General features: G+C 43.1%; 1 protein-coding gene across 1 annotated transcript; it reads right to left on the bottom strand.

Annotated features, from left to right (window-relative positions):
- Positions 1-630: 630 nt before the first annotated feature.
- CRHBP (corticotropin releasing hormone binding protein) lies at positions 631-18,184 on the bottom strand. Its single transcript, XM_063128648.1, has 7 exons — positions 18,095-18,184; positions 17,653-17,740; positions 12,352-12,509; positions 7,263-7,473; positions 4,197-4,345; positions 2,040-2,157; positions 631-899 (listed from the first exon to the last, which is right to left on the bottom strand). The coding sequence occupies exons 1-7, from the start codon at positions 18,182-18,184 to the stop codon at positions 742-744; spliced, it is 972 nt and encodes a 323-aa protein (XP_062984718.1). The 3' UTR covers positions 631-741.
- Between the last annotated feature and the right edge of the window lie 8,258 nt (positions 18,185-26,442).

The following is a 26,442-nucleotide window of genomic DNA, read 5'->3' as shown; positions in this document are numbered from 1 at the left end:
ATCTCCACATTAACGTAACTGCAGTGACCTCAGGATTTTTTTTATTGAGAGAGATCTACAATTGTTGTTTCTAGGAAGGCAACATACAGTTGACAAGGCTCACGAAGGAAAAAACACACAGAGGTAAATTAGATTTTTCCAGTACTTTGAATGTATTTGTTCATGTCTGGACCAGTAGAAGGAAAACCTTTTTCATGCTATAAATTTTATTAAAAACAATAATACATTTGTATTGATAAATTAACAAGCAATTAATTTTGCACACACTAATACAGCATATTCTTTTATAAAATTGAAGTGTAATTTCTCTTTCTGTATTTTTTTAGATTTGCAGTTGATGCAAAAGAGGGGAAATTGCTAAGTGAACTTCATGGCGTTCTGATTTTTGCATGTGCACACAAAATAATTACAAAAAGTTGTGCATTTGAAATCGTCCTTGCATTATTTGGAAACATGCACCCTGATTGAGTGTGTGTGCTTGTCATTTGCTTTGAATCATTGGATGTACACATGCATAAGTGTTGCTTCGGGAATCCAGATTTGTGTGTATTGAATATACTAAAAATACACTTAAAGACAAAAGAGAACAATATATAGCAAGTGCTAGGGTTAACACTGTTCTGATCATGGAAATAACGATTCAGTATGAAAAGATATGTGTTTATATACTAGAAAGGTTTCATAAAGTTAACTGCCCAAAATTAACACAACATTATAACCAAGAGGGACGTGTGCAGCTTCTCAAACACTTGAAAAACAGAAATCTTCAAGGCTGTTCTCCTTTCTGTTTTCCAGTTCATGTTGTTCCAGCTGATGATACTCAAATGTTACACGATTGATATGTTTACCACTGGAGACCATTCTCAGCACAGTGTTATCGCAACCAACTTTCATTTGGGCTAGTCAAAGAGAAAAAAGCATTGTGTTATGTTTGGAACTGATGTATTATTTCAAATCATTTGGAAATAGATTGATTGCATTTCTACCCTGCCTTTCTACCAAAAATGACACTCAACGCAGCTTACAATCACTAATAAAACATATATAGTAAAATAAAATATATGATTATAGTTCTGAAAGAACTTGATTGGGCAACACCACTGCTTTACCGTGTTTATCCTATACCGATACAATTTCCGAAAATGCATGTGTATATTATTTCTTTATAGTCCTTTGCCCCAATCCAGAAAGGTTGGGTAGAAGCAGCTTCCATATGGATTGAGCACCATGTATGGATAGTAGAAGTGGATGTGCACCTGGATGAGTATTTGTGTTACAATGAGCTCTTGGACATGGTTCACCCAATGCAACACCTTATCATCCTACATAGAACCAACCTTCCTACACCTTCCTTGGGCATTACTGCAAGGCGACAATTTTCAGTAATATGTTCATCAGCTTCAAACAGTATCTCACTCCAGTGATTTTTCAGTGATTGCTTCAAAAGGGATTAAATGTTTCATTGTCTTCACTCTGAATGGGCTTAATTTATCCTCAGTGATATTCGCACACAGCCAAACCAATTGGCTATGTGACCTCTGGACATCATTCCCAGATGGGTTAGAAGAGGAGTGAGGAAGTTTGTTTGCCTGAGGGCTGGACTGCCATTTCAGGGTACGGACAAGGTCCAAGGTCCACCACCCTCTTTTACACAGACCATTCATACACAGGCACATCCAATCCATATCATTTGCACACGCACACACACACGCACACGCACACTCATCCAGCCTCTCAGCCTCTCTCCCCATCGCCCATCTCCTCTCCCCAAGTGTTATCTCCAATCAGGTCTTTTCAGTGCTGCATTTGCTGACTGAATGCCAGGCCTCAGACATCATGAGAAGTAATAATCCAAGAACAACACTGGCATAATATTCCCTCACCCCTTACGACAGCGGTGCAAGTATAGACAGCAACCCAGAGCATGATATTATGCCAGGGTTGGAATCAAATAACAGCAAAAATATTCAGAACTGGAGTGTTTTTCTATATCAGTCTTGGGAAACATTGGAACGAGAGGTATTAAAACATGAACTCACCAGGACCATGGAAGGAGTGGCATAAATCAGCTAAAGGGGACATCTTAGAGGGATCTAACCCATTTCCTCCCAATAGCTCCACAAAATCTCCTACTCCGCTACAGCCTGCAGAGGGTTTCTGTAAGAGAGAGAGAGAGAGAGAGAGAGAGAGAGAGAGATGTACTCTAGTTTGTAATATTGTTGAACAAATAAAATCTTTTTTCTATAAGTAAATTAGATTCACCTGAAAAATCTGGCTGCTTTAGCTTTGGCCATTGATGTTCTAGTTTGAAATCAAGCACTTTGTTTCCCATTAGACATCTTAACCTGCTGCTGCTGAACAAGCTCCACCGAAAATAAGGATTATAGGGAGGCATTTAGAAAATAAAGATGGGGAATGTAGAAGAAATGTTTTCTGTTGTTTGTGGGAGGGCTTTTTGAAGTGTCTAATTATTTTTCTTTCCCTTCTTCGCTGTCAGTTTGATGTGCATGAGGCATCTTATTGTTCAGTCTTTAAAATATGAAGTGTTTAATGAACTGTTTATAATGTAATACTGATGCTATTAATAACTGCTATTATTGGTAATTGATATTGTTAACTGACCTTTTGGCATGTCTTGTGCTTATTTACATTTTTGATACACTTTAAATGAATTGTCATTAAGTTAATGTTGTATTATAATATATTATCATTATGGCTATCATATTTGGTTGTTTTGTGAACCACTTTGTGCACAATTTATTTATTTATTTATTTATCCACCCAATAGCCGAAGCTCTCTGGGTGGTGGAAAATGCAGAAAACAAATAAATTGGCTATGACTAAATACACACAACGTAACACCAGAGATTATCCAATCAGATTGGTTTCTTATATGGTGGAGCTAGTGGGAGGCACTGATCTGTTCCTAATACCACACTTTGTATATAAATTTGGGTCACTAAGGGTCTTTCCAGATTATTGGAGGGTTTTTTTGGCCTACAACAGTGTAGACCAATGTGGCAGTCATATTTTGTCAAGAAATAATGTATGTTATAACAATATCACATTTTCCTAGCAGTCAAATCAATATTTTTGTTACAGGAAAATTCTCTTGTTCTCCCCACAACCCAGGCACTTAGCACTATCACTGCAACTGCCAGTGCTATGCACAAATGTCACAGCACCTATTGGACAGTGCCTGTGACATCCTCCCCCATTGCCACACCACTTTATTAGCGTCTCCCCATTCCTTTAGCAAGTGTGAACTGTTGCCTAAAGTACAATTCAACTGCAAGGATTTTCGTTTTGCTCTTTAAGATTTATTTCCTTGTTAAAGTAATTAGCCTCCATGCAGAGGCTTTTGCATCTTGGAGTGATCATTGTGTTGTAGGATGACGAGATGGTGCCCCGCACCTGCTCAGCTGAAGCGAAGCCAGGGACACTGGGGTGGGGGTGGGGTGACTCCATGTTCGGACTTCCAGAACGTGCCCGGAAGAGACAGAGAGAGAATGTATGGGTGAATGGGGTGCATGGGGTCTTTGAGGGAATGCATGTGTTCATGCGTGTGTTTGGAGTGAGAGTTGCTGAGTATGTGTGTGTGTGTGTGTGTGTGTGAGTTGCGGGGGATGATTTGGAGGTGATATTCCTATTAAATAATGCATTTTAGACCCATAGACGTTCCTTTCCAATTTGTTTGCTATAATTGGCATGACGTATTTCTTGCACTTTTAAATAAATTTAGCAGTTTCAAGTTTTGTGCTTCTTATTTTTTCCAGGAAACATATGTTCTTAAAAATCAAAGTTGGCATTTTTGGGGGGTGGGTGGGGGTGAAAGTAGCTCGCCTTGCCTAGGTACAAAATAGTCTGGCACCGGCCCTGATCGTATGTATTTTGGCCCTGGTTAGAAGATTAAGCTGGTAATTCCACTGCTTGTATGATATTAGATTTCCCAACATACAAAGAGCAACTCTCTTGTGTAGAAGGTATTTTGACAGTTTGGAGAGCAACTTTTATGCCCCTTGCTTGCTTGCATGTAAATCCAGAGTAAGTACAGGTTTATCTTTACATAATGGGTCACTCAAAACAAGTACCAGTAACACACACACACACACACACACACACACACACACACACACACACACGACTCTGATGATTAACATTGTAGCTGATTGCTTATGAAGAAGTTGGCAACTCACCTTTAAGTGGAGGCCATTCAAGCGCCCCAACATAAGATCAGATATTTTTATCACCACTGGATAGATTATGGAAAAGCTGCAGTTTCTGTGCTGATGAGGAATGACCATGGTAAACCTTCCAGCAGGGGTCTGAGAGATGACATTGCAAGCTTTAGTACAGGGGAAAGATACAGAATTACTTAGTCACAATCTGTTCACCAAAAAGTAATGCAGACTTTTTTCTGATGCCATAGGACCAAATTAGATGAGTGTCATCTGCAATTGGGCTTTCTGTATTCTTCACTTCTCCCCACCAAAGTAGACGTGAAGGGCCACAATTCAGATTGGGACCATGACACTGGAAGAGAGGTGGGGGAGTTAACCTTGCACCCCTCTGCACCATCGCCATGATATAACCCACTCACCCACCCCCACACAAGCTGCCATGTGCCCAATTAGGTAAAACTTGTGCATAGCCATATTTCCCCTCTAATGGGGCAATTAGCTGCTTCAAGGAGTCATTTACTATAGGAAACTGGTACAGAGTTAACCCCTCTCCCCCCAGCATCATGGTCCCAGTCTGAATTGCCCTCCCTCAAATGTGCCTTTTGGAAAAATATGAAGCTGCAGGAGATCTGAACATCCCTGAGATATTGGAGGATATAAAGGAGTATCCACACTATGAACCTATATTGATTTTATGCCAGTTAACTCTCATGGTTTCCTCAAAACAATTTTGAGAAGTATAGCTTTTTATGGGTACTAGAAGTGTTCTGCTCCAGTCGCTATTTCCCCTTCCATAATGGAAAAACTATTAAAGTAGCTTAATAGTTCATTAAAGGAAGGTATATAAATGAAGTTACAAGATCTGAATAGGGTGGTTTACAACAGATGCAACTGGAGGTCACTGATTCATAGGGTTGCCATAAGTTGAAGTCAACTTGAAGGCACATAACTAACTAATGGTTTAATGCTATACACGTTTACTCAATGGGAGCAAGACCCATTGTGCTCCCAAGTAAGTGTGTTTAGGATTGCAGCTTAAGTCTGATTTGAGCTGTACACTCAATCAAGGCCAGGCAAGCTTCAGGTTTGCAGGATCTACTTTGTTTTTTCACCTGAGATCCACCACCTAGAATGAGGTACAAAAGATATACAATTAGAATTTTAAAATTCTGAACCCAGGAATTTGTTTTGAGTATCAGAATTGGATATGAATTTCTCAATTCTTCCACACAAAAATCTATTCCTAATTTTCCCAAGCTTTTCTCATTTCAATAATATACTTTAGGGCAGGTGGGAAGAAGCCATATTGTTGCTGCCATTGTTAAACAGCTGGGATTCAGAAGTTCTTGCTCTTATCTACTGAAATCACACAGAGGTCTATCTGTTTGTTCCTGTACCTCCAAGATCTATCCTCTGCATACCCTGGCCCTAAATGTATTCCTTTCTTCTTCCCAAATTGCATAAAGTACTCTTATTTCATCATCAAGACAGGGATTCTGTTCTTCATCACATGCAGACCAAAATCTGCCTATATTCAAATGTGGACACCACCCCTGGATCAAGGCTTGCCTGTAGGAGTATCCTTTCCAAAGGGGCTTGATGGGCACAGACACTACAATCTTTTTAGCACTATGCGATGACTTTGTTATTTGGCCAGGCATTTTAGAGGGAAGCTTTGTCTGCTCTTTCATTTTATGTTCTTCAGCCTGCCTCCTATTTCTGTTTAATTGTGGTATTGTTAGGGTTACTATCATTTTAATATTGTCTGTTTATGCCTTGAATGAATCATTTTATTCACAGTCCGGTACTCCCCCCTGGAATCCTGTTGGTGAAGAACGGTCAAGAAATATTTTACATAAGTAAAATGGAATAAATATTGAACACACAAAATATTTCTTTTGATCTAACAAGTCAGTAGCTTAGAATGAAAGTACAGGTTGTTAGATGTTTGAAGGCATGCCTGAAAATATTTTTTTTTTTAGTCTTCAGCATGTACAGTGGTGTAACAAGGACTGGACTTGGGGCCAAGGTCCAGCTCCCCTGCCCCAAATTACCACCCAGAGAGCAGCAGGTACAGAAGCAAACTCCATTTTATTCCTATAGTCATGATTGTGGTGTGATTTAAGTGAGGTTAAAATGCAAAACTACACCTGCTCAGATTTTTATTATTATTATTATTATTATTATTATTATTATTATTATTATTATTTCCATCTAAAGCCCCCACCCCACCCCCACCCATAAGATCATTAAGTCCAGGTCCAAATTTACCTACCTGCACCACTGAACACCACAACAGCCAGTATGAACTGAAATATTACCACTGAAACTGGTTTATCTCAGGTTACAGTATATGATTCAAGAAGATTTAGGGAATCCTGATGCTAACTGTTTGCAATGACCCAATCACCTGCAATGTCACATAAAGGCCCTCCCTTGTCATCTTATTATGAGACAGCAGTCAGTACACATGATAACTATTCTATGCATTGGTTTTCTGGTGCAACAAATATTAAGATTGGGCCAAAGGATTTGACATTGCCTGTGTAGAGGAGGGCAACCAGGATGATCAGGGGTCTGGAAACAAAGCCCTATGAAGAGAGACTGAAAGAACTGGGCATGTTTAGCCTGAAGAAGAGAAGATTGAGGGGAGGCATGATAGCACTCTTCAAGTACTTGAAAGGTTGTCACACAGAGGAGGGCCAGGATCTCTTCTCAATCACCCCAGAGTGCAGGACACGGAATAACAGGCTCAAGTTACAGGAAGTCAGATTCTGGCTGGACATCAGGAAAAACTTCCTGACTATTAGAGCTGTACGACAATGGAACCAGTTACCTAGGAAGGTTGTGGGCTCTCCCACACTAGAGGCATTCAAGAGGCAGCTGGACAACCATCTATCAGGTATGCCTTAGAGTGGATTCCTGCATTGAGCAGGGGGTTGGACTCGATGACCTTTTAGGCCCCTTCCTACTCTACTATTCTATGATTCTAGATGCATATCCATTCATTTTTCCTGACTCAGAGATCATCACACCCTGTTGTTTCTTTCTACTCAGATGGTAACACAAAACAAAGCTTACGGAATAAGTTGGGCTTTTTCTTTATTGTTAATGTGAATCCATTTCCTGGGTCATGAATCCTGAAGAAGATCATTGCCACATTCTGCGATGACCTGATGGTGCTCCTGATGCCGCCTCCTTCACAAAAGTCTATATATCTTTCCAACGTGGAAAGAGGATGATCCAAGGAGCTAGGAAACTTCTCACCTTTAAGTATCCAGCCATCAAACACCTAGAGGGATGCAGCAACACAGAGAACAATTAGTATTCACATTCTGTGTGCAATTCCCCAAACCACAAAGGGCTGCATCACACCAGAGTTTTATCGCACTTTTGTCCTGCCTCATTTACCATTTTGCCCCGTGACTCTCACATGACATCATCTGTGTCCTGCAGTCATCGCACCTCTTTCCCGTTTTTCTGGGGTGGAGAAAATGCAGCATTTTTTCTCCATGTGGGATAAAACTGCCCTTCTATCCCCATGTATTGCCATCCTCGCGCTATATCACAGAACATCCCTTCTTGGGAGCATGTACATTGAAGGGCAGTCTTGCTGATGAAAGAGGAGGGCAGGGGTTGTTCTCCTCCAGCGAACTGAGTTGGTTGAACGGACTTTCGCTGCTTCAACCCCACTCTCACTGCTCTATCATCTACCCATTTCAACTTCCCTGGGGTTTTTTGCTTGCTGTACGAGGTGCCCAGTTGATGAAATGCTAAATCGCTAAACTTTAGACAACAAATCTAGAGTGGGGGTTGGAGGTGCCCATGTCCATCAGAACATCTATCAACCACAAAAACCAATGAACTGGAGGGGGAAGGAGAAGGGGTAGGGTGGGAGGCGATACCAGAAAGCTCAAGCTGGCGCAGTGGAAAGGTGAACAAGGCAAAATACATGCATGTGAAACTGACCAGCACTTCACACGCTAATGAAACAGAGGTGGAAATTGAGGATGCATACCAGGGGGGGAAAAGTCAGTGTGGTGGAGCTCAAAGTGGCACCCAAGCAGCATCTGTGCTGGATTCATCATCTAAACCACAATCTCGATTCCTCATGAGTAAAGCTTTATTCTTATTTTGCCTTGCAGAAACAGTTTACAATGGACAAAGTGAGTTATTCTAATAAGATTCTGCTGAAATTAAATGACTGCTCAAGAATGAATGGCTTGAGGGTGGAGAGTGAAAGCCTGAAGACCACTCGACATTTTGCTGATGCAAGAGGGATCTTAACATTTGTGTGAGAAGGAACCAAATAACAGCCGCTGCCCATGTAGTTCTGTGTGGACAGCAAGACATGACATGGGCAAGAGCGTTGAATAGGATCTCCCATGTTCGTCTTTTTTGTTATGATTACATAGCACTCATGGGGGAACAATTTCGATTGGGATCACAGAGTGGAGGGGGGGGATAAGCTCTTTTCTCTGCACTGATTTCCTGAGAATAATCCCACCCACACCTTGACCTGCAGAGAAAAACATACATGTACCCATATGGCAGGGGTGCAGAATCTGGCCCACATGGGGTCCTGTTGATCTATAATGTTGACCAATCTGTTCCACATATGATTTGGCATTAACATCAATCATAAGTCACCACATTATGCAGTGGTTGTTAATTACTTTGACATTCTCTGTAGTTTTCCACTTCAAATGTTTTAATAATTGTGCTTAATTAGAGGGGACACATTTCTGGAGCCTGGCATTTAAACTTGGTGCAATCAGAGTGATCAATATGCAGTGTCAAATTAGTGACACTATTAGTAAGGCAGGCTCCCTTTCAGCTGTTGCTTTCTTTTTTGTCTCACTTTGAAATTTGTGCCAGATACAAAGAAACAGATGCTGGTTCCTGCTCCCCCCCTTCCCCAAAGATTCTTTTGAAATCTTCAATTACCACCAGCAGCCCAGATCCGGAGATTCTTGCATTCAGCAGGATCTATTCTACTGCTTTATAGTGGTATTGAAGTGCACTGACAACTGTTGGGGCCCATTGACATATGCCATATATACCGCTCTCATACCGCTTTCATAGTGCAATATTCTGCTTGGTGTAGATGTGTCCTATGTTGCCATGTTCTCCTGCTTGCTGCTCTTAGCTCACCTTGCCCTTTGTCCTTACAGGCACAATCCTATGCATGTGGACAATCACATGGCTAGTTGGGGCATGCTAGGAGGTGTAGGACTTCCCCCCCTATTTTAACACGCATTGGATTATGCCCTAAAATGGGCAGAGAAACCTGTGAAATACTCCATGTTTCAGATCCAGGGAGATAAAAATACACAGTACATTGAATTAGACAGAAAAGTGCATTGGCAGAATGGATTAGAAATTATATTTACTTAGCAATCACTAGCATGCTCCACTTAGGGTCTTTCCATAAGAACAATTTTTGGCACAGTAAATGCACATAAAAACATAAGAAAAGCCATGCTGGATCAGACCAAAGGTCCATCTAGTCCAGCATTCTGTTGACACAGTGTCCAGCCAGCTAGCTGCCCATGGAAAACCCACAAGCAGGTTATGAATGCGATAGCACCCTCCCACCCATCTTCCCCAACAACTGGTGTACATAGGCATACTGCCTCTGATACTGGAGGTAGCAAATAGCCATCAGGACTAGTAGCCATTGATAGCCTTATCTTCCAGGAATTTATCTAGCTCCCTTTTAAAGCCATCCAAATTGGTGGCCATGACAACATCTTGTGGAATTCCATAGTTCAACTATGTACAGTGTGAAGACATCCTTCCTTTTATCCATCATGAATCTCCCACCAAACAGAGAGGGAGAACAATGTCCACATTCTCCACACCATGCTCTCTTACCTATTTGTTGCATGAGGTCTAGACACAAGATTGGGCTTTTGGTTGAAAAGACAACATTTTTCTTTCCAGCACTGTAAGTTCTGTATTTTGTACTAGGAAAATAAAGTTCTTCCCCTAGACGGTTCATTTTTGGAGTAGGATCCAGACTTAGTCATGCATAGAGTAGATCCACTGAAATCAATGGGACAAGTCATGACTAACTTCAGCCCTGCTGATTTAATGGCTTTTACTCTAAGCATAAATAAACAAATAGAAGGCAGTAGTTTTTAAATGACTAATATATATAAGGTGCCTGAACGCACCTGAACGCAGTGGTTCGAGTAGTTGTGTGCGTTCAGGCACCTTATATATATTTTTCACTCTAAGCATGACTGAGTTTGGATCCAACTCTTTGTTAATGATGTTGCCATGTGGTACAGCAAATGTCTTAGGCAACTATTGTAACAATTTCCAGAAGGAGAGCAGTGTTTGTTGGAGGAAAAACAGGAAAAAAGCTAGTGCCATAAGAATTTTAAAATTTGTTTTTGCTCCAAAAGACTAAGGCCAGATCTACACCAAGCAGGATATTGCACTATGAAACTGGTATGAAAGCAGTATATAAGAGGTAGGAGCCACACTACTGCTTTATAGCGGTATTGAAGTGCACTGACAACAGTTGGGGCCCATTGACACATATCATATACCGCTGTCATACTACTTTCATAGTGCTATATCCTGCTTGGTGTAGATCTGGCCTAATACTGCTACTAACAAATTTATTATGTTTATTATACTTTCATGGGTTAAAGTCTACTTTACAAAGTCCCCGCCCATCCCCAAGATCAGACTATTCTGTGACCATTTTTAAAGTGTTATTTTTAAAGCTTTCTATCAATGAAATATAATCAGTGACACAAAAAAGTATAATATAACTTATTGTGTGCTGACTCACACCCATGACAGCCAGTGTGGTGTGACATTTTGTTATAGTGTTTAGAGGTAGCTAGGACTGGGGAGACCCAAGTTCAAATCTCCACTCAGTCACAATGTGTATTGGCTGATTTTGGCTAGTCATACTCTGTACACTTAACATAGGATTGTTATGAGGGTAACCATGAATGCCAACTTCAGATCCTTGGACGAAAGGATGGAAGCAAATTTAATAAATAAATAGAAATTAAACAAATTCATGGCTATTAAGTTGTAAGTGTTTCTATGCTGAAAGGTGGTCAAGAAATGTTTTAAATAAATAAATAAATAAATAAATAAATAAAAATTAGCATAATGAATTATTATTGTGAGTGCTTCCACTTGCCACATTTATGATTAACCACATCAAGGGGCGGATCCGCACGTCGGCCCCAGAGCGCATTTATGCGACTCTAGGGCACCCCAGAAATGATAGTCTGTACTTGCCTATAAAAAGAAACTAGGAAGAGACGGAGACGCCGCCGACGCCACCCAGCTCTCCCCGGCCGGCTCGGAGAGTTCTTTTTGAAGAAGGCGGGGGTAGAGAGCTTCTTCCGCTGTCCACCCAACCTTCTTCCGCCGAGCTCTTCGTCCCGGTCGAGAAGCCGGCCGGGGAGAGCTGGGCGGCGGCAGCAGCAGCGTCGTCGTCTCCGTCTCTTCCTAGTTTCTTTTTACAGGCAAGTACAGACTATCGTTTCTGGGGTGCCTAGAGTCGCATAAATGCGCTCTGGGGCCGATGTGCGGATCCGCCCCTGGAAAACTTTTAAGAATGTGTTAAACCACTGAGGAACCTCTTTCAGCCCCAGGCGAAATTCAATTTCAGAGAAGCCTTCAGGGGCCATATTACAATGGTGGGCAGGGCAGAAGGCCATGGGGAAAAGACAGAAGGGGAGGGGCTAATATATATATATATATATATATATATATATATATATATATATATATATCTCCAGCTTAAAGTCTTATTGCCATTAGCTAAGCCTAAGGAGAGGCATTTCAACCTTTTAGAATGGAAGAAAAACTGCACAAGAGCCAGGAAACCACAAAACAATTAGTGGTTGATGAAAAGGGGTGGGGCCTTCTGGGGAGTCTTAGAGGGCTAGATTGGTACTGCAGGAGGGCCAGATTTAGCCCCCGAGCCTGAGGTTCCCCACTCATGGGTTAAATCATCAGCCACTCTTTTGACCCACACTATCAATTCACAGTTCCAATGCCAAATCCTCTTTTTCAAAAAGGAGTCAACTTGAGGTCAGTTCTGGATCTTTGCTTCTCTTCTGCCAGGCTGTCCACACTCACACTGCCTGGGGAATCCTGCTCAGACAACCAATTATTGCAAACTTCATACCTTCAGAAAATCTCCTGCTTGACAGTCAATGTTGACAAAGTCAAAGTCTAGCGTGATGAATTCCTGCGGGTCTCCTATGAAGAAGGTCGCACAATGCAGCTGGGGTTGCTCTGCAGTGAAAGTGAACCGTCCTTCGATGCTTAACATGTCGATGCACCCTGCAGATGAGAACAAAGACAACAGAGTGATTCCTCTTTTCTCTCATGGGCCAATTCGCACATCACATTTTGTACGTCACAAGTGCAGATACCAGAGTACAAAACATGCAAGCCCCTCATCAAGTATGAGAGCTATGTACACGTAAAATTATGTGTGTATCTCTTTAAAATACTCAGGAGTGGTGATAAAGAATCTGGTGATTTTAAAGCAACACCCACTTAGTTTTACACATGTACACACTTCACACTTAATGAGAGTTGCACAAATTTTACATTTGAGCATCCACATCCAAAGTGTAAAGGGGGAATTGGCCATTCAAGGTTCAGCTCCTGGTTCAAGACTCAGCTACATGCAGTACTAAGGGACATGCTGCATATTACACTAGGACAGTGGAGGCTGGTGGCTCCGATGTCAGTGGAGCAGTGAATCTACTCCAGGTTTCAATCAGAACCAGTCACAACTCTAAAGGAGCTATCCAAGGTGCAAAATTCTGACTGGTTAGGACTGAAATCTGGAACAGATTCACCACCCCACTGATATTGGAGCCACCATCCTCCACTGCATTAGGCTTAGATGACCTGGAGTCCTCCAGATGTTTTGGACTAGAACTCCCATAATCCCTGACCCTTGGACATGCTGATTGGGGATGATGGGAGTTGTAGGTCAAATCATCTGGAGGGCATCAGGTTGCTTCCCCCTGTATTACATACAACTTGTGGACCTGGAGCTTGGTGACCATTTTTAAGTCTGAAGACTTCAATCCTCTCCCGCTCTGCAATAACTTTTCTCACTGTGGGGATTCAGATGTGTGTTTGCCATTTCAAATACACAATTGAAACCCCATAGGAGAAAACCTTGTTGTTGTTTTTATGCTTTTTATGTTTTTAAACTTTGTATATTTGTTTTTAATGTTTACTGTTTAAAACTTTTGTAAACTGCCCAGAGAGCTTCGGCTATGGAGCGGTATGTAAATCCAATAAATAAACAAACAAACAAACAAACAAACCACTGAGATTGTATAATTTGGAGTAGAGAAAACAACAATTACCTTCTAACTCATAATTTGGCCGTCATGTGTAACATTAACACCAGGTGTGGGGAATGTCAGGCCTGGGGATCAAATCCAGCCCCGGGTCCCCCTTCACTGGCCCTCTTCCCCCCCTCAACCTTCTTCAAACAACACATAGTTAAACTATGGAATTCACTACCACAAGATGTAGTGATGGCCACCAATTTGGATGGCATTAAAGGGGTGGGTGGGTGGATAAATTCCTGGAGGAGAAGGCTATCAATGGCTACTAGTCCTGATGGCTAAGTGCAGCCTCCGTATCAGAGGCAATAAGCCGGTCTGTATACTGCAGTTGCTGGGGAACATGGGTGGGAGGGTGCTGTTGCACTGTGTCCTGCTTGTGGGTCCCTGGTCAACAGCTGGCTGGCCACTGTGGGAACAGAATGCTGGACTAGATGGACCCTTGGTCTAATCCAGCAGGGCTCTTCTTATGTTCTTTCTTTCTTTATTACATTTTTATCCCACCTTTCTTCCTCCAAGGAACCCAAGGTGGCTTACATAATCCTCCTCCTCTCCATGTTATCCAAACAACAACAACAACCCTGTGAGGTAGGTTGGGCTGAGAGTCTGTGACTGGCCCAAAGTCACCCAGTGGGTTTCTATGGCTGAGTGGGGACTAGAACCTGGATCTCCCGACTTCCAGTCCAACACCTTAGCCACTACACCACAGTGGCTCTTATTATCTTTTGGCAGTTTCTGGACTTTTGGCCACATCCCCCCTCCCTTCTAAAAGGCTGAAATGCCTCTCCTAAGGCTTAGCTACTGGCAATAAGAGCTTTAAGCTAAAATATGCTGGGGTGGAGGCTTTTGGGCACTTTTTGCCCCACCCCTTTTGCCTTCAGTCCAACCCACTGCTGGAAAGCGGCCCACAAGAGCTTCTCCGAAATTGGATTCAGTCCTTGGGCTAAGAGAGGTTCCCCACCTCTGATTTATGCAAAGGTGTTGCATTTTAGAGCACTGCACCTGTTATGTTAGTAATCCTCTCCTACTATCTCCATATTGCAGGTAGAGGAAGAAGGTGAGAGACAATGACTTAGGAGGTGTATACTATATACATGTGATGTGAGGTCTTCACTCATGACTGCCGTGTTATCATCCCATCCCATAGGAAGCTGCCTTGTACCAAATCAGACACACACCCCAAGCCCAGTGTTTTTGATTTTGACTGGCAGCAGCTGCCCAGGTTTTCAGGCAGGAGTTTTACCTGCCATACCTGGAGATGCTGGGGCTCAAACCAGGGACCTTCTGCATGCAAAGCAGGTGTTCTGAGCTACATAATTCACATTATGTCTCATGGGGGAAAGACCCTCTGATTAGGAGAAATGTCCTTTGGGAACCGTTACTCCATTTGCTTATTATCATAAAGCTACATTTTGAATGGCAATGATGAAAATAAAAGAGACAAAGAAGGCAATGTTGGACTCCGTTGTATTAGTGCGATAGAAGGCAAGGTTTCATGCTTCCCAGTCTTTCAGCCTCTTGCATTGCTCTTTAAGCATGGAAAAGACATAAAATGTACTTTGCTCTCTTGCTCTCTCTCTCTCTCTCCCACCCACCCCCGACCCCCTTTAAAAATACTGGGGAGGTAAGCTGATGCACACTATATGGCTTGAAAGGCTGCACTCTCTCATCTATGGAAGATGGTTGTTGGGGAAGGACCATAGCTCACGGATGGTGTCTATTCTTTGCTTTGCATGCTTAAAGTCTTGGGTTCAATTTCTGGTATCTTCCCTTGAAAGGAAGTCAGGTAGCAGTTGACGGCAAAGATGTCTGCCTGAGACTCCACAGAGCTGCTGTCAATCAGAGTACACGTTACCAGGCTAGATGGACAAACAGTCTGAACTTAGAGAATTCATGTGTTCTTAAGTTATCCAATAAAAAAGTCTACTTTTAAGGTAAACTACACTCATTTAAGCTTTGCATCACGGCTGGGAACATGTGGCTTTCCAGGTGCTGTTGGACTGCAACTCCCTTCAGCCATAGCCAGAATAGTCCGTAGTGAGATTGATGCAAGTTGCAGTCCATCAACATCCAGGGAGGGGGGGGGGGGAACGATATATTTTCTGTCTTTTGCTTTACACTGAATTGTATTGCAAACTGTTTCGTTTGCATTTCATAGTCTTCTGGCCCATTGTTTACTGGTTTTTTCCTCTATACCTATTCACCCTCTATTCTTGTATGTATACCTGCCAAATGAATATAACACTTTATGCCTTTTATGAAGTGGGCTGTTGTACATGATCTGTCTTGCATCTCCATTCTATCCATCCTCAATGAACAAATCACAATTCTCCGTCCCAAAGATGCACTCAGAAAAAAGGCCACCAGCAGGAATAGAGCACTGGCACATCAGTATTCCCCATCACTGCCTCCACCTTCCTCCTCAGATTGCTCTGAAGTGTCTCACTCAAAATCCTCCCTTTAAAGGAATGGTTTACACCACCCTACTCCAACCTAGTGCCCTCCAGATGTTGTGGACTTCAACTCCCATCAGCCTCACCCAGCATGACCAGTGGTCAGGACTGCTGGGAGTCATAGTCCAAAACATCTGGAGGGCACCCAATTGGTTTACAGTTTTGCTTCTCAAATTGATCCCTTATATCCAAGGCTTCATTTGAACCAAGCACAGCCTGGAGCATGCATTTGGTGCAATGCATCAAATGCATGACTAAAACAGCAGCGAAGAACAGCATGCCTCAGAGCATATGCAGAGAGATTTCCTCTCCACACAAAAGAGCCAAATTCAGCCCTGACAGTAATGGGACTTCAGAAGAGACAGCACAACTTCTAGGAAGAGATCTCAGCATCTCATTGTACAGAATTAAGTAGTAGTAGTCCCAGTCTATTCCCAGTACACCCAGTAGGTTCCAGTATATTCCCAGTACATTCCCAGTACTCCCAGTCTGTCCAGCTTCTGCTCCATCCCCTTCCTTCCCAATGGGCACCATCATAGCCATCATCTCCACCCAACTTTTCCTTCCTCCACTTTCCCTCGACCATCTCTCCTGCCAGCCTTTGTCTTCAAGGTCAGCATGATCTAGTCCTGTATTCCCTTCCCCAACCTGGTTCTTCCAGATGTGTAGGACTGCAAGTCCCAGAATCCCCCAGCCAGCTTTCTTTCAATCCAGGGCATTCTCCTGCATCCCTCATGCATCGAACTGAATAAGTTCATCACAAATGTTTCTGCATTCTTGCTGGCACTGCAGGGAGCAGAGCTGGGTTCAAAACAGACAAACCCTGTCATCATTTGCTTCTGAAATTATTTTAGCAGTATTCCTTTGTAAGAATGGGGAGGGAGTGGGAGAAGCTGGAGTACGAACCCATCCTGGAAGTGAGTGGAAAGCCCTGATCCCCCTCCCCTAGTTCCAGATGAAGGGATGGCAGCTCCGTTTGATTATTAGTAACAGAAATGCACAGAGAGATCAGATGCCAAAGGGAATGAGAGTTAAGAGGGGACGTCTGCAAGCTGCGCTTACCAAAGTGGTCTCATCTACTGTGCAGCTACCTCTGCCTAAGGTGGGCTGAGAGATAGTCACTGCCCGGCACAAGGACACCCAGAGCATTTCGTGAAGGAGTGAGGATATGAACCTGGGACTCTACAGTCCTAGTCTGTTCTCTAGCCATTACACCAACCTTCACCAATCTGGAGCCCACCAGATGTGTTAGCTTACAACTCCCATCATCCCCGGCCAGCGTGACCAGGCTGCATTACGCCATACCGGGCTGGTTTATTTGTTACACCCATTTCCTAGGCACTCCCTATCTGCCCATCTCTCTCCACAGGATTGACCGGCTCGGCTTCCTATCCCCTAACCCAGCTTTCCCTATCTTGGCGCCCTCCAGATGTGCTGGACTACAAATCCCTTCATCCCGAGCCAGCACGATGAGATGTGTAGTCTAGCACATCTGGAGGGTGCCGGGCTGGACAAGGCTGCCCCAACCAAGTCGCTCAAGCGTTCGCTCAGCTCCCCGCGTTGCCCCAAGAGCACGGAGCGCCCCCCCCCCCCCCGCACTCCGCGCTTCCCGGCAATTCGACTCGCCAGACACTCCCCGCCTTCGTCACCCAAACTCACGCAGCGCCCGGCGGTAGATCTGCCCCTCGGAGAGTTCCCTCTTCAGGTCAGCGTTGAGCAGCAGGAACGGCTCCTCCTCGCCCCTCACCTGGGAACACAAAAGGCGAAAAGTCAGCGCCCAGGTGGGGAAGCAGCAGCAGCAGCCGCCGCCGCTCTCTCAGTGGAGGCTGGTGGCTCCGATGTCAGTGTGGTGGCGAATGCGCCCTGGGTTTCAGTCAGAACCAGCCAGAACTCTAAAGGAGCCATCAAAGGTGCGGAACCTGGTTCACCTTGGATAACACCTCCAGAGTTCTGGCTGAAACCCAGAGCGCATTCGCCACCACACTGACATCGGAGCCATCAGCCTCCACTGATCTCTCCAAGCCTTGGCCAGGAAGAGCGAAAGGAGGCGGCCGGGTCGTGGCCCCGGAGAGACCTGGAGCTGCGCGCCGGCGGCGGCGGCCTTTCTGCTCACCTCGAAGAACCTGCCCTCCCCTTCGACGGCCACCAGGAAGAGGAGGAGGAGGAGGCGACACCGGAGCCCCAGAGCCATGCTGCTGCTGCTGCCGCCGCCGGCGGCTCCTCGCCTTGGTGGTGCTGAGGTTTCCTCTCCTGCCTGTGCTGCTCGGCGGCGTCGGCGGCGGGTCTGGGTCTCACTCCCCCCTTTTCTTTGCCAGATCCTTTTTATAGAGCACTGGGGAAGAGGAGGCACCCTGCCCCCTGACTGATGGGGTAACCCATGGTAACTGCATTCTTGACAGGGCGGCAAAGTGCGTGGCGATGACGAGGGTCCACAGTTGCAGCTGCCTGCGCCGCTCGTGCCCACTGGCTTGGCCGAGAGGGGGCCAAAAAGCCACCGCGGGAAACTCTTTACGTTTCCAGATCTAGGATGAGTAGGTCCCAACACTGGCGGCCCTACTTGGCTTCTCCGATGAGAGTTGGCTGGCAATCAGGGCTGCCCGCAGGTCATAATCTCTCATTTCCCCCTAATCCCAGAAGTATGGAGGAGCTCTTTTCACTGGAAGGGAAGGAGGGGAGGCATTCTTCTCATGCTCAAAGGCGCTGTCTTCTTAACTATTAATCACACAATCCCAGGAACTGAAATCAGGTCTGGGGCTAAGCCTTGGTTCAAATTAAGTCCTGATTTTCAGGGGCAAAGGAGGTACAAAGAAAGCTTTGCTCTTTCCTAAAATATAGCGCAGGGCAAACATGCTCTATAGGGCATCCACAACTCTGACTGTGTGGCCCTGAATAACCTTTTTTTGCTTTTCTCACTTTCCCGTGCTAAAATTCATCTATGGATTTCCAACATCTTGTCAGAAGACATGAAAATAATTATCTGAGCTGGGGGGTGGGCGTTCCCCATAGAAAATAACGATAGTATTTATGGATAATAAATAATTATGATCTTAAACAACACAGCACTTGTCCAATCTCATATACTTCTGATAAATGTGCAATTGCTGCATAGTTTAATAAACATTTTATAATAGTCACTGAAAGAATAGTCTTTGTAAATCCTTCCTACCTACTCCCTTTCCCTACGTTACTTCTTCTTTATAACACTTTCCTGGAAGAGTGGGAAAGTAGCAGAGATTTTTTTGCTTAGAGAAATATATGATTTTTTTTAAGAGAGTAAAAATTAGAAATGCACACTATTCTGTTCCAGAATAACACAAGGTGGACATTAAAATAATAATAACTTGATTGCAGGATCCACAGGGACTATGCTACTGCAAGTAACATCATTAAGTCCAGTGTGAGAAAGGACACAGGAATGTTGACATAGATGACTTTTAAAAAATTACTATGGAAGGGGTTAACGCTCATACCGAGCACAAATGAAGACCCACATAAGGTCCTTGAAAGTAGAGAGAGGTCAATTTTACAAGTGAGGCTTACATTTTGTTAATTGATTTATTGCTTTCCTAGCATCTAAATAGAATGTAAACCATAAGTTTATTAGAATGTATATTATTATTATTATTATTATTATTATTATTATTATTATTATGGCTCTTTGTCCCATTTTGGTCTTGCATATACATTCACAAACCCCAGCCTAAAAGGTGTTATTATTATTTATTATTATTATTATTTATTTATATAGCACCATCGATGTACATGGTGCTGTACAGATAACACAGTAAATAGCAAGACCCTGCCGCATAGGCTTACAATCTAATAAAGTTGTAGTAAACACTAAGGAGGGAAAGAGAATGCAAACAGGGACAGGGAAGTGTGTCTGCAATTTATTTATTTATTTATTTATTTATTTATTTATTTATTTATTTATTTATTTATTAGATATTTATTCTGAACTCAAATGAAAGGAATAGGTCCTGGAGCCAGGAAGCTGATGGCTCAAGAAGAGGGGGAGATATTTTACAAAAAAGGGGTATTTACAGGCAGACGTTTCAATGGGCATCTCTTTGCAGAGGCCTATGTTCTCTCAAAACATGTCATTGTGGAATGACATCTGTAAGGGTTAGTTAATTGTCACTCTCATTTTTCTCCACTAAAATGCTACTAAGGAGTATGCTTGCTGCTACTGCAGCATGCTTTCCATACAAACTCCTCAAGCAGCCCTCCTGTGCCTTTTTAGCTGTTATTTGCACTAAACAAACATGCAGGTTTCATGGGTGATATGCCAACAACAATTGTGCAAAGATCATGTCCACAGCCTTGCTAGGTTTGGTGTTTTTTTTGTGTTTTTTTTTAAATCATTGTTGTGCAGCAAATGAATAAACAAACCTCAAGAAACTTAAAAGACAAAGAGTGTCAACAGACAAGTGTTTTATCACATGCTCATTACTGCCCACTCACGGATTTTTACAGTTCCTTTTCACGATGCCGTCCGCCTCCTGCGTGTCTCCCATTCCTTCTGCTTGGAAAATCCATTCTTTTTTGGCTGTGACGAAACTTGCCACCATTTCCTGCTGTGTGCAGGAGAAGCAGCACAATAAAAACGCCCACTGAATGGGATCCGTGGTCGTTGCTTGCTTCCTCTTTCTTCCCCCTGTGAAGAAAGAGGAAGCTGTTCATCCCTTTTGTGGGACAACAGCATGAGGAAAAGTGATGGTAGGCAAACACAATTCCACCCTCACCCCACTGTCTGATGACGCTCAAAAGCAACCACTACAGGTCTCCTTCAACTGAGTACTTCATAAAAGCCTATACTACCAAAGGCAAACCTCTGTGAAGAGAAACCAACCCTGCAGCTGACCTTGTTCCCATGCCTACATTTGATGTGCCATCAAGAGTAGGCATGGTTGGGCACCTGCTGAGGGTCCACACCTCAGGAGTGGACCACTGATAAGAACTCCCTGAAGTTGCTCCTTCTTTTCATCATTGCAAGCTGCTTGTTCACCTGCCTCTTGTTCTGGCCCAGACAATGGTGGTGGTGAGGAGGAGGAGCAGTAGACGCCCCGGCCTACTTGCCCACTCACTCTCTGCCTGTCAAGCCAGGAAGTGGTAGCGATAATGACAAAGAGGAGCAAGAGCAGCTGGTGACAATGGCAATGAGAAGGCAGACTCACTGAGGAAGGGGGGCCATTGAGAGGGTCTTGGCCAAGGCCCTCAAAAACCTGGAGCCCGCATGGCTTGTGTCACTGACAGTAAGACCTCTGAAAGCTCTAGGAAATATGAACCCTAAGGACAGAAATTCATGTGGCCATTGGAAGCGGCTTTTTGTTATTTTAGCATTGGACTTCCCTTCACGTCAACCCATTATATATTTTTTTAATATTTCCCCTGCTTTTTCATCATGAATTGCATTCTTAGGTAGGGTGGCCATATGAAAAGGAGGACAGGGCTCCTGTACCTTTAACAGTTGTATTGAAAAGGAAATTTCATCAGGTGTCATTTGTATATATGGGGAACCTGGTGAAATTTCCGCTTCATCGCAACAGTTAAAGCTGCAGGTGCCCTGCCCTCTTTTAAATCTGGTCACTCTAGTATAGCTCCTGCACCTTTAACTGTTGTGATGAAGAGGGAATTTCACCAGATTCTCCATATATACAAATGACACTTGCTGAAATTCCCTTTTCTATGCAACTGTTAAAGATACAGGAGCCCTGTCCTCCATTTCATATGGTCACCTTATCTTAGGGCATGCACAGAGGGCAGTTTCCTCAGCTCTTAGTACTTTGTAGTTGAACTAAGCATGGGAGGGGGGCAGGAAATGCAATAGCTTTGGGGCGTCAAAGAGTTTTTGCACCATCACCTTGGAAAAACGAGGCAGGGTGGCTGCAAGTACTCCAACAGGAGCTACGTAGAGGGGTTTGATAAGCATTCCAGGAGCCTGGTACATGCAAGTTGGGCCTACTGGGGTTGCATTCAGGGCACAGATCCAGTCCTTACATCAGCCTTCCTCAACCTGGGGCGCTCCAGATGTGTTGGACTGCATCTCCCAGAATGCCCCAGCCAGCTGGGGCATTCTAGGAGTTGTAGTCCAACACATCTGGAGCGCCCCAGGTTGAGGAAGGCTGCCTTACATCGATACCTTGGCACAGTATCGATGGGAACCCAGGGTTAAGTGGAAGCAGTTGTGAGATCAACCATGTCTTATCACAGAGGAGTGACCTCTAATCGCAAATGTGACCAGCCATTATTTTCTCCATCTATTTAGCTATACGCATGACACCAGTTTAGGAGCTGAGAGATGCTTGTGCAGCTTTAAACAATGCAGATGAGGAAGATTTTGGAACAAGGGGGTCTTCAGGGCTTAGGGATATTATCTGTTGAATATGAAAGACGTAGAAATAAAACTAGGACAGATGTTTTTCTGAACAAAAGGAATGCAAAAAATGAACATTTATGAGAAGAAATATTACAATTCTACACTTATGGGCTAGTTCACAGATGGTAACATTTTTGATGATTCAATATAATGAAGTGTTGTGCTGAACAGTTGAAAGCCTGTTTCCATTGTATTAGCTACGTTCCATTTGTTGCAACTGGAGGGAAAGGATCTATATAGAACAACCTGCAACAAAGCCTGTTTTTCTCTTCCTTTCTTTGCCTCCATTCCCAGTTTGGCTCTTCATTATTCTTTCCATTTGGGGTTGATTAGTTTTAACAATTGTTCATGGCTAAAAGCACTAAAGCAAACTGAATTTAATTGATTGACAGTGTAATCCTATTCAGCTTTATGCAGAAGGAAGTCCCAGTGATTTCAATGGGACTTACTCTCCAATAAGTATGTGCTGAATTGCAGCCTGAGTGGATTTCTTTGCCACTTCCTCCAGTACAGTTTGTGCCTTACAGCAAGTAGAAAACAAAGGCTTAAAACATTGGCATAAAACCAACAGATTCAAAGTTTTAAAATTCACGAAGGAAAGAAAAGAAAATACCAGAAAAACATTGCAAAAATGCCTTTACAAAAATGTCAAGTTTAACACCCCAGAAATAAAGTAATAAATAGCATAAAAGTCACACACCTTGCTATAATGTCCCTCATCAAAGACTTCTGAGCAAATTTAGCAGTTATGGAATAAGAGGAGAGGTCCTCTTATGGATCAGTAACTGGTTAAAGAACAGAAAGCAGAAAGTAGGAATAAATGGTAAATTATCCCAAAGGAGGAATGCAAATAGTGGGTCCCACAGGGATCTTTACTGGGACCAATGCTTTTCAACTTGTTCATAAATAATTTGTAATTAGGAGTGAGCAGTGAAGTGGCCAAATTTGTCAATGACACAAAACTTTTTTGGAGCCCTTCGGCAACACCTACACTGATTAAGAAGCACATTCAATTTAAAAAGGACGAATCTCTACCGTTTTCTATCCCACTTGCTATCACACAAGTGGCACATTCCAGGCTAAAAGGCAGGTTAATTGGCATTTGTAAACATTCCCTAAGGAATTACCAGCCTTTTCCTTTCTTTTGATGTCAAAAGCATGATGGCCCTCTGCACGTAACATGCAATCCAGACCATTAACGCTTTAAAATATGGACAGCCCGCAGAACAGAAAACTCACAAAATTCTGCAGTGCAGCTCTTGAGAGACAAAAGATTTCTGCCAGCCATTCTGTTTCTCCTGTTGGGCTGTGGTTGCTCTGAGTAGGCAGTTCACAACATTATTTGGTGCTTCGGAGTACACAAAATCAAGATCCAGTGATGAAAAATGTCATGGATTGTCAATACTTTTCAAAGTTGCTGCTTTCCCAGTTGCTTTAAACAGAAACATGCACGCAGAAACTAAGTAGGCGACCTTTTCCTTGCATTGAGATAGAATGTGATGCACTACAGAATTTAATACATTTTCTGTTACATGTGTAATATTGGATTATTAATTTTTTGCATACCCTTTCCTAAGCAGTAATTAGTTAATGGAAGCCTCTACAATATATAAGCAGTTTCTTTTGTAGGAAAATAAATTGGAATCTTATGGCAGCTCTACCAGGCCAGTCAAAAACTGGCCCTAGCCTGATAGGTGGCTGTAAACTCCAAGCATTCTTTGATCTGTCTTGAAGCATGAGCATTCAAATTCCACATTAACATCCATCAAAACCACCCTAAGACTAGGGAGAAAACTAACCAGCAAACCAGCAAATGTCCTCATTAGTAAAATCTGTGAGCCAAGAATTTTCTCCAGTAAAGGCAGGTATCTTTCCCCTTGAGAAACTCCTGCACTGAAATGGGGAAAACCAGCTATGCAGACTCTGTAACCTCCTGCACACAGTGGTCCATGTCAGCCACGTGGATGGGTAGGAGAAAAGCCAAAGCCATTCCACAGAGCCACGTCAATTCCATTGGGTCTAACAGTGCTTGAAATTGGGTCAACATTTCCCCTGTTTTATTTTGCAAGCCATGTTTTTTACAAAAACAACCTCATCATGCTAGCCATATCCTTAGGCAAAATGGATAAGGTGTCACTTATCATTCGATAAGATATTCTCATTAGCACTTTTGGGGCATCTCATTGTTAATATTACATTAAATAGTCTAATAAAACACATTAAGAGTGACATTGCTGTGGGCAGCTAAATAATCTTGTTTCTCTCTGACAACACACACACGGACACTTTATTAAGATCCATCTACACTAGGAAATCGCACATCAATGACTCACTACTGTATTAGCTAGTGGTGCAGCTTCTCCTGAGGTATGAAAACATTGGTTTTTGTACACTTCATGCTCTAGCTTCCCATATGTGACAGGCCACCCCTTACAGTAGCATTCCCCAACCTGGCATTCTCCGAATGTGTTGGGTCTCTGATTTTATTAAATCTGTTCTATTTGTACAGCAGCAGGTTGCTGCCATGATGATCCAACACCCCCCTTCGCTGCTGCTGTGGGGTGGGGGTGGGTAATCATGACAACCCAGGGAAAGCGCAGGGTTTCCAGCACCGGTCATGTCCCCTGTCCTCTGCCTGGGCAGACAGCGACCAATCAGGGGTAACCATCTGCCCGGCCACACCTTGGCTGTGACTCTAGAGCAAGACTCAGAGGTTGTCTTGACGTTTTCCACGTCCTTGCCTTACTCTGGACAAAAAAGTCATGGTAAGTTCCCAACTTTTTTTCTCCGCAGCTTCAGTAGAAAGACCCAGGGTGGGTGCGTGATTGCTGCTGTGTCGTACAATTGTCATCACCCCCACACCCCAGGGCTTTCTGAGCATTTAGACAGACCCCAGATTTTTTCAACCAGAATTTTATTCTATTTGTGCTAATGTGCATTAGTGCTAATGTGGACTAGTGCAAATGTCCTAATCTACATTTGCTAATCCAGATTACTTAATGCAAATTAGTGCAAATCCTCCACAAAAGTGGAAAAAAAATGGTCCACAAGTCCACAGAATCCACATGAGTCAGAAAACTGCCCAGCAGTATAGAAATGCAATAAATAAATAAATAAATAAAGCCAGTCCACTGTGGAACCCACAGGTCATATTCATAGAAATTCAAACACTTTTGAATCCATTGCAGATTTCTCCAACATTTCTAGCTGGGAAGACCACAACTCCCATAATTCCCAATAGCCATGCTGGCTGGGAATTAGGGGAGTTGTAGTCCCAAGCCGTTTGGAGAGCACCAGGTTTGGGAAAGCTGTCTTTCAGGATTAATTAGTTCCCTTTAGAAGGGAGAAACTACTTGATTTTGTCAGTCAGTCGATTTTATTACATGTTACTACCAGTTCTTTCAATTTTACCAGAAAAGAGACAGTCACACACACCACAAGAAAGACAGAACAAGCCAGTCAAATCAATCAATCATGTGCACAGCTCACAGCAACACTTGCTAGGACCTTTGCTCTAATCATTTAAGGAGCCACAGTAAATAAAGCAACCTGCATTGTTTATGTGATGCTGCCGCCAACTTGCAGCCTCATCGGGCTTTCCCCCCTGAAACTGTGCTTTTTTGCAGTGTTGATTCATTGCGATTTTTTTAGTTGCTCTGAGGTCACCATGTTCTTTTCTCCATCTGTCAGTAGTGTCCATTTCAGGATATATATATATATATATATATATATATATATATATATATATATATATATAATATTTATTTGTTACCCGCCTCTCCCTCTGGATCAAGGTGGGGTACAGCACAAATTAAAACATCATAAAGTACATAAAACTAATTCAAATGTTTAAAACCAGTGAATCATTAAAAGCAGCACACCATTAAAAAGGTATCTTAAAATTTAACTGGGTAGGCCTGCCGGAAGAGATCAGTCTTTATGGCTTTCTTAAATTCTGGAAGACTGTTAAGTTGACGAATCTCCCCTGGCACAGGTTGAGCCACTGGGCTTTCCTGTGGACGGATTGAAGCCCAGGGTAGGTCTGGGTAAGTTAAGGAAGGCAGGTCATT

This window comes from Elgaria multicarinata, chromosome 6 (assembly GCF_023053635.1).
Source record: "Elgaria multicarinata webbii isolate HBS135686 ecotype San Diego chromosome 6, rElgMul1.1.pri, whole genome shotgun sequence".
In the NCBI taxonomy this organism is placed as follows: Eukaryota; Metazoa; Chordata; class Lepidosauria; order Squamata; family Anguidae; genus Elgaria; species Elgaria multicarinata.
This window is presented reverse-complemented; position numbering and strand designations above follow the sequence as displayed.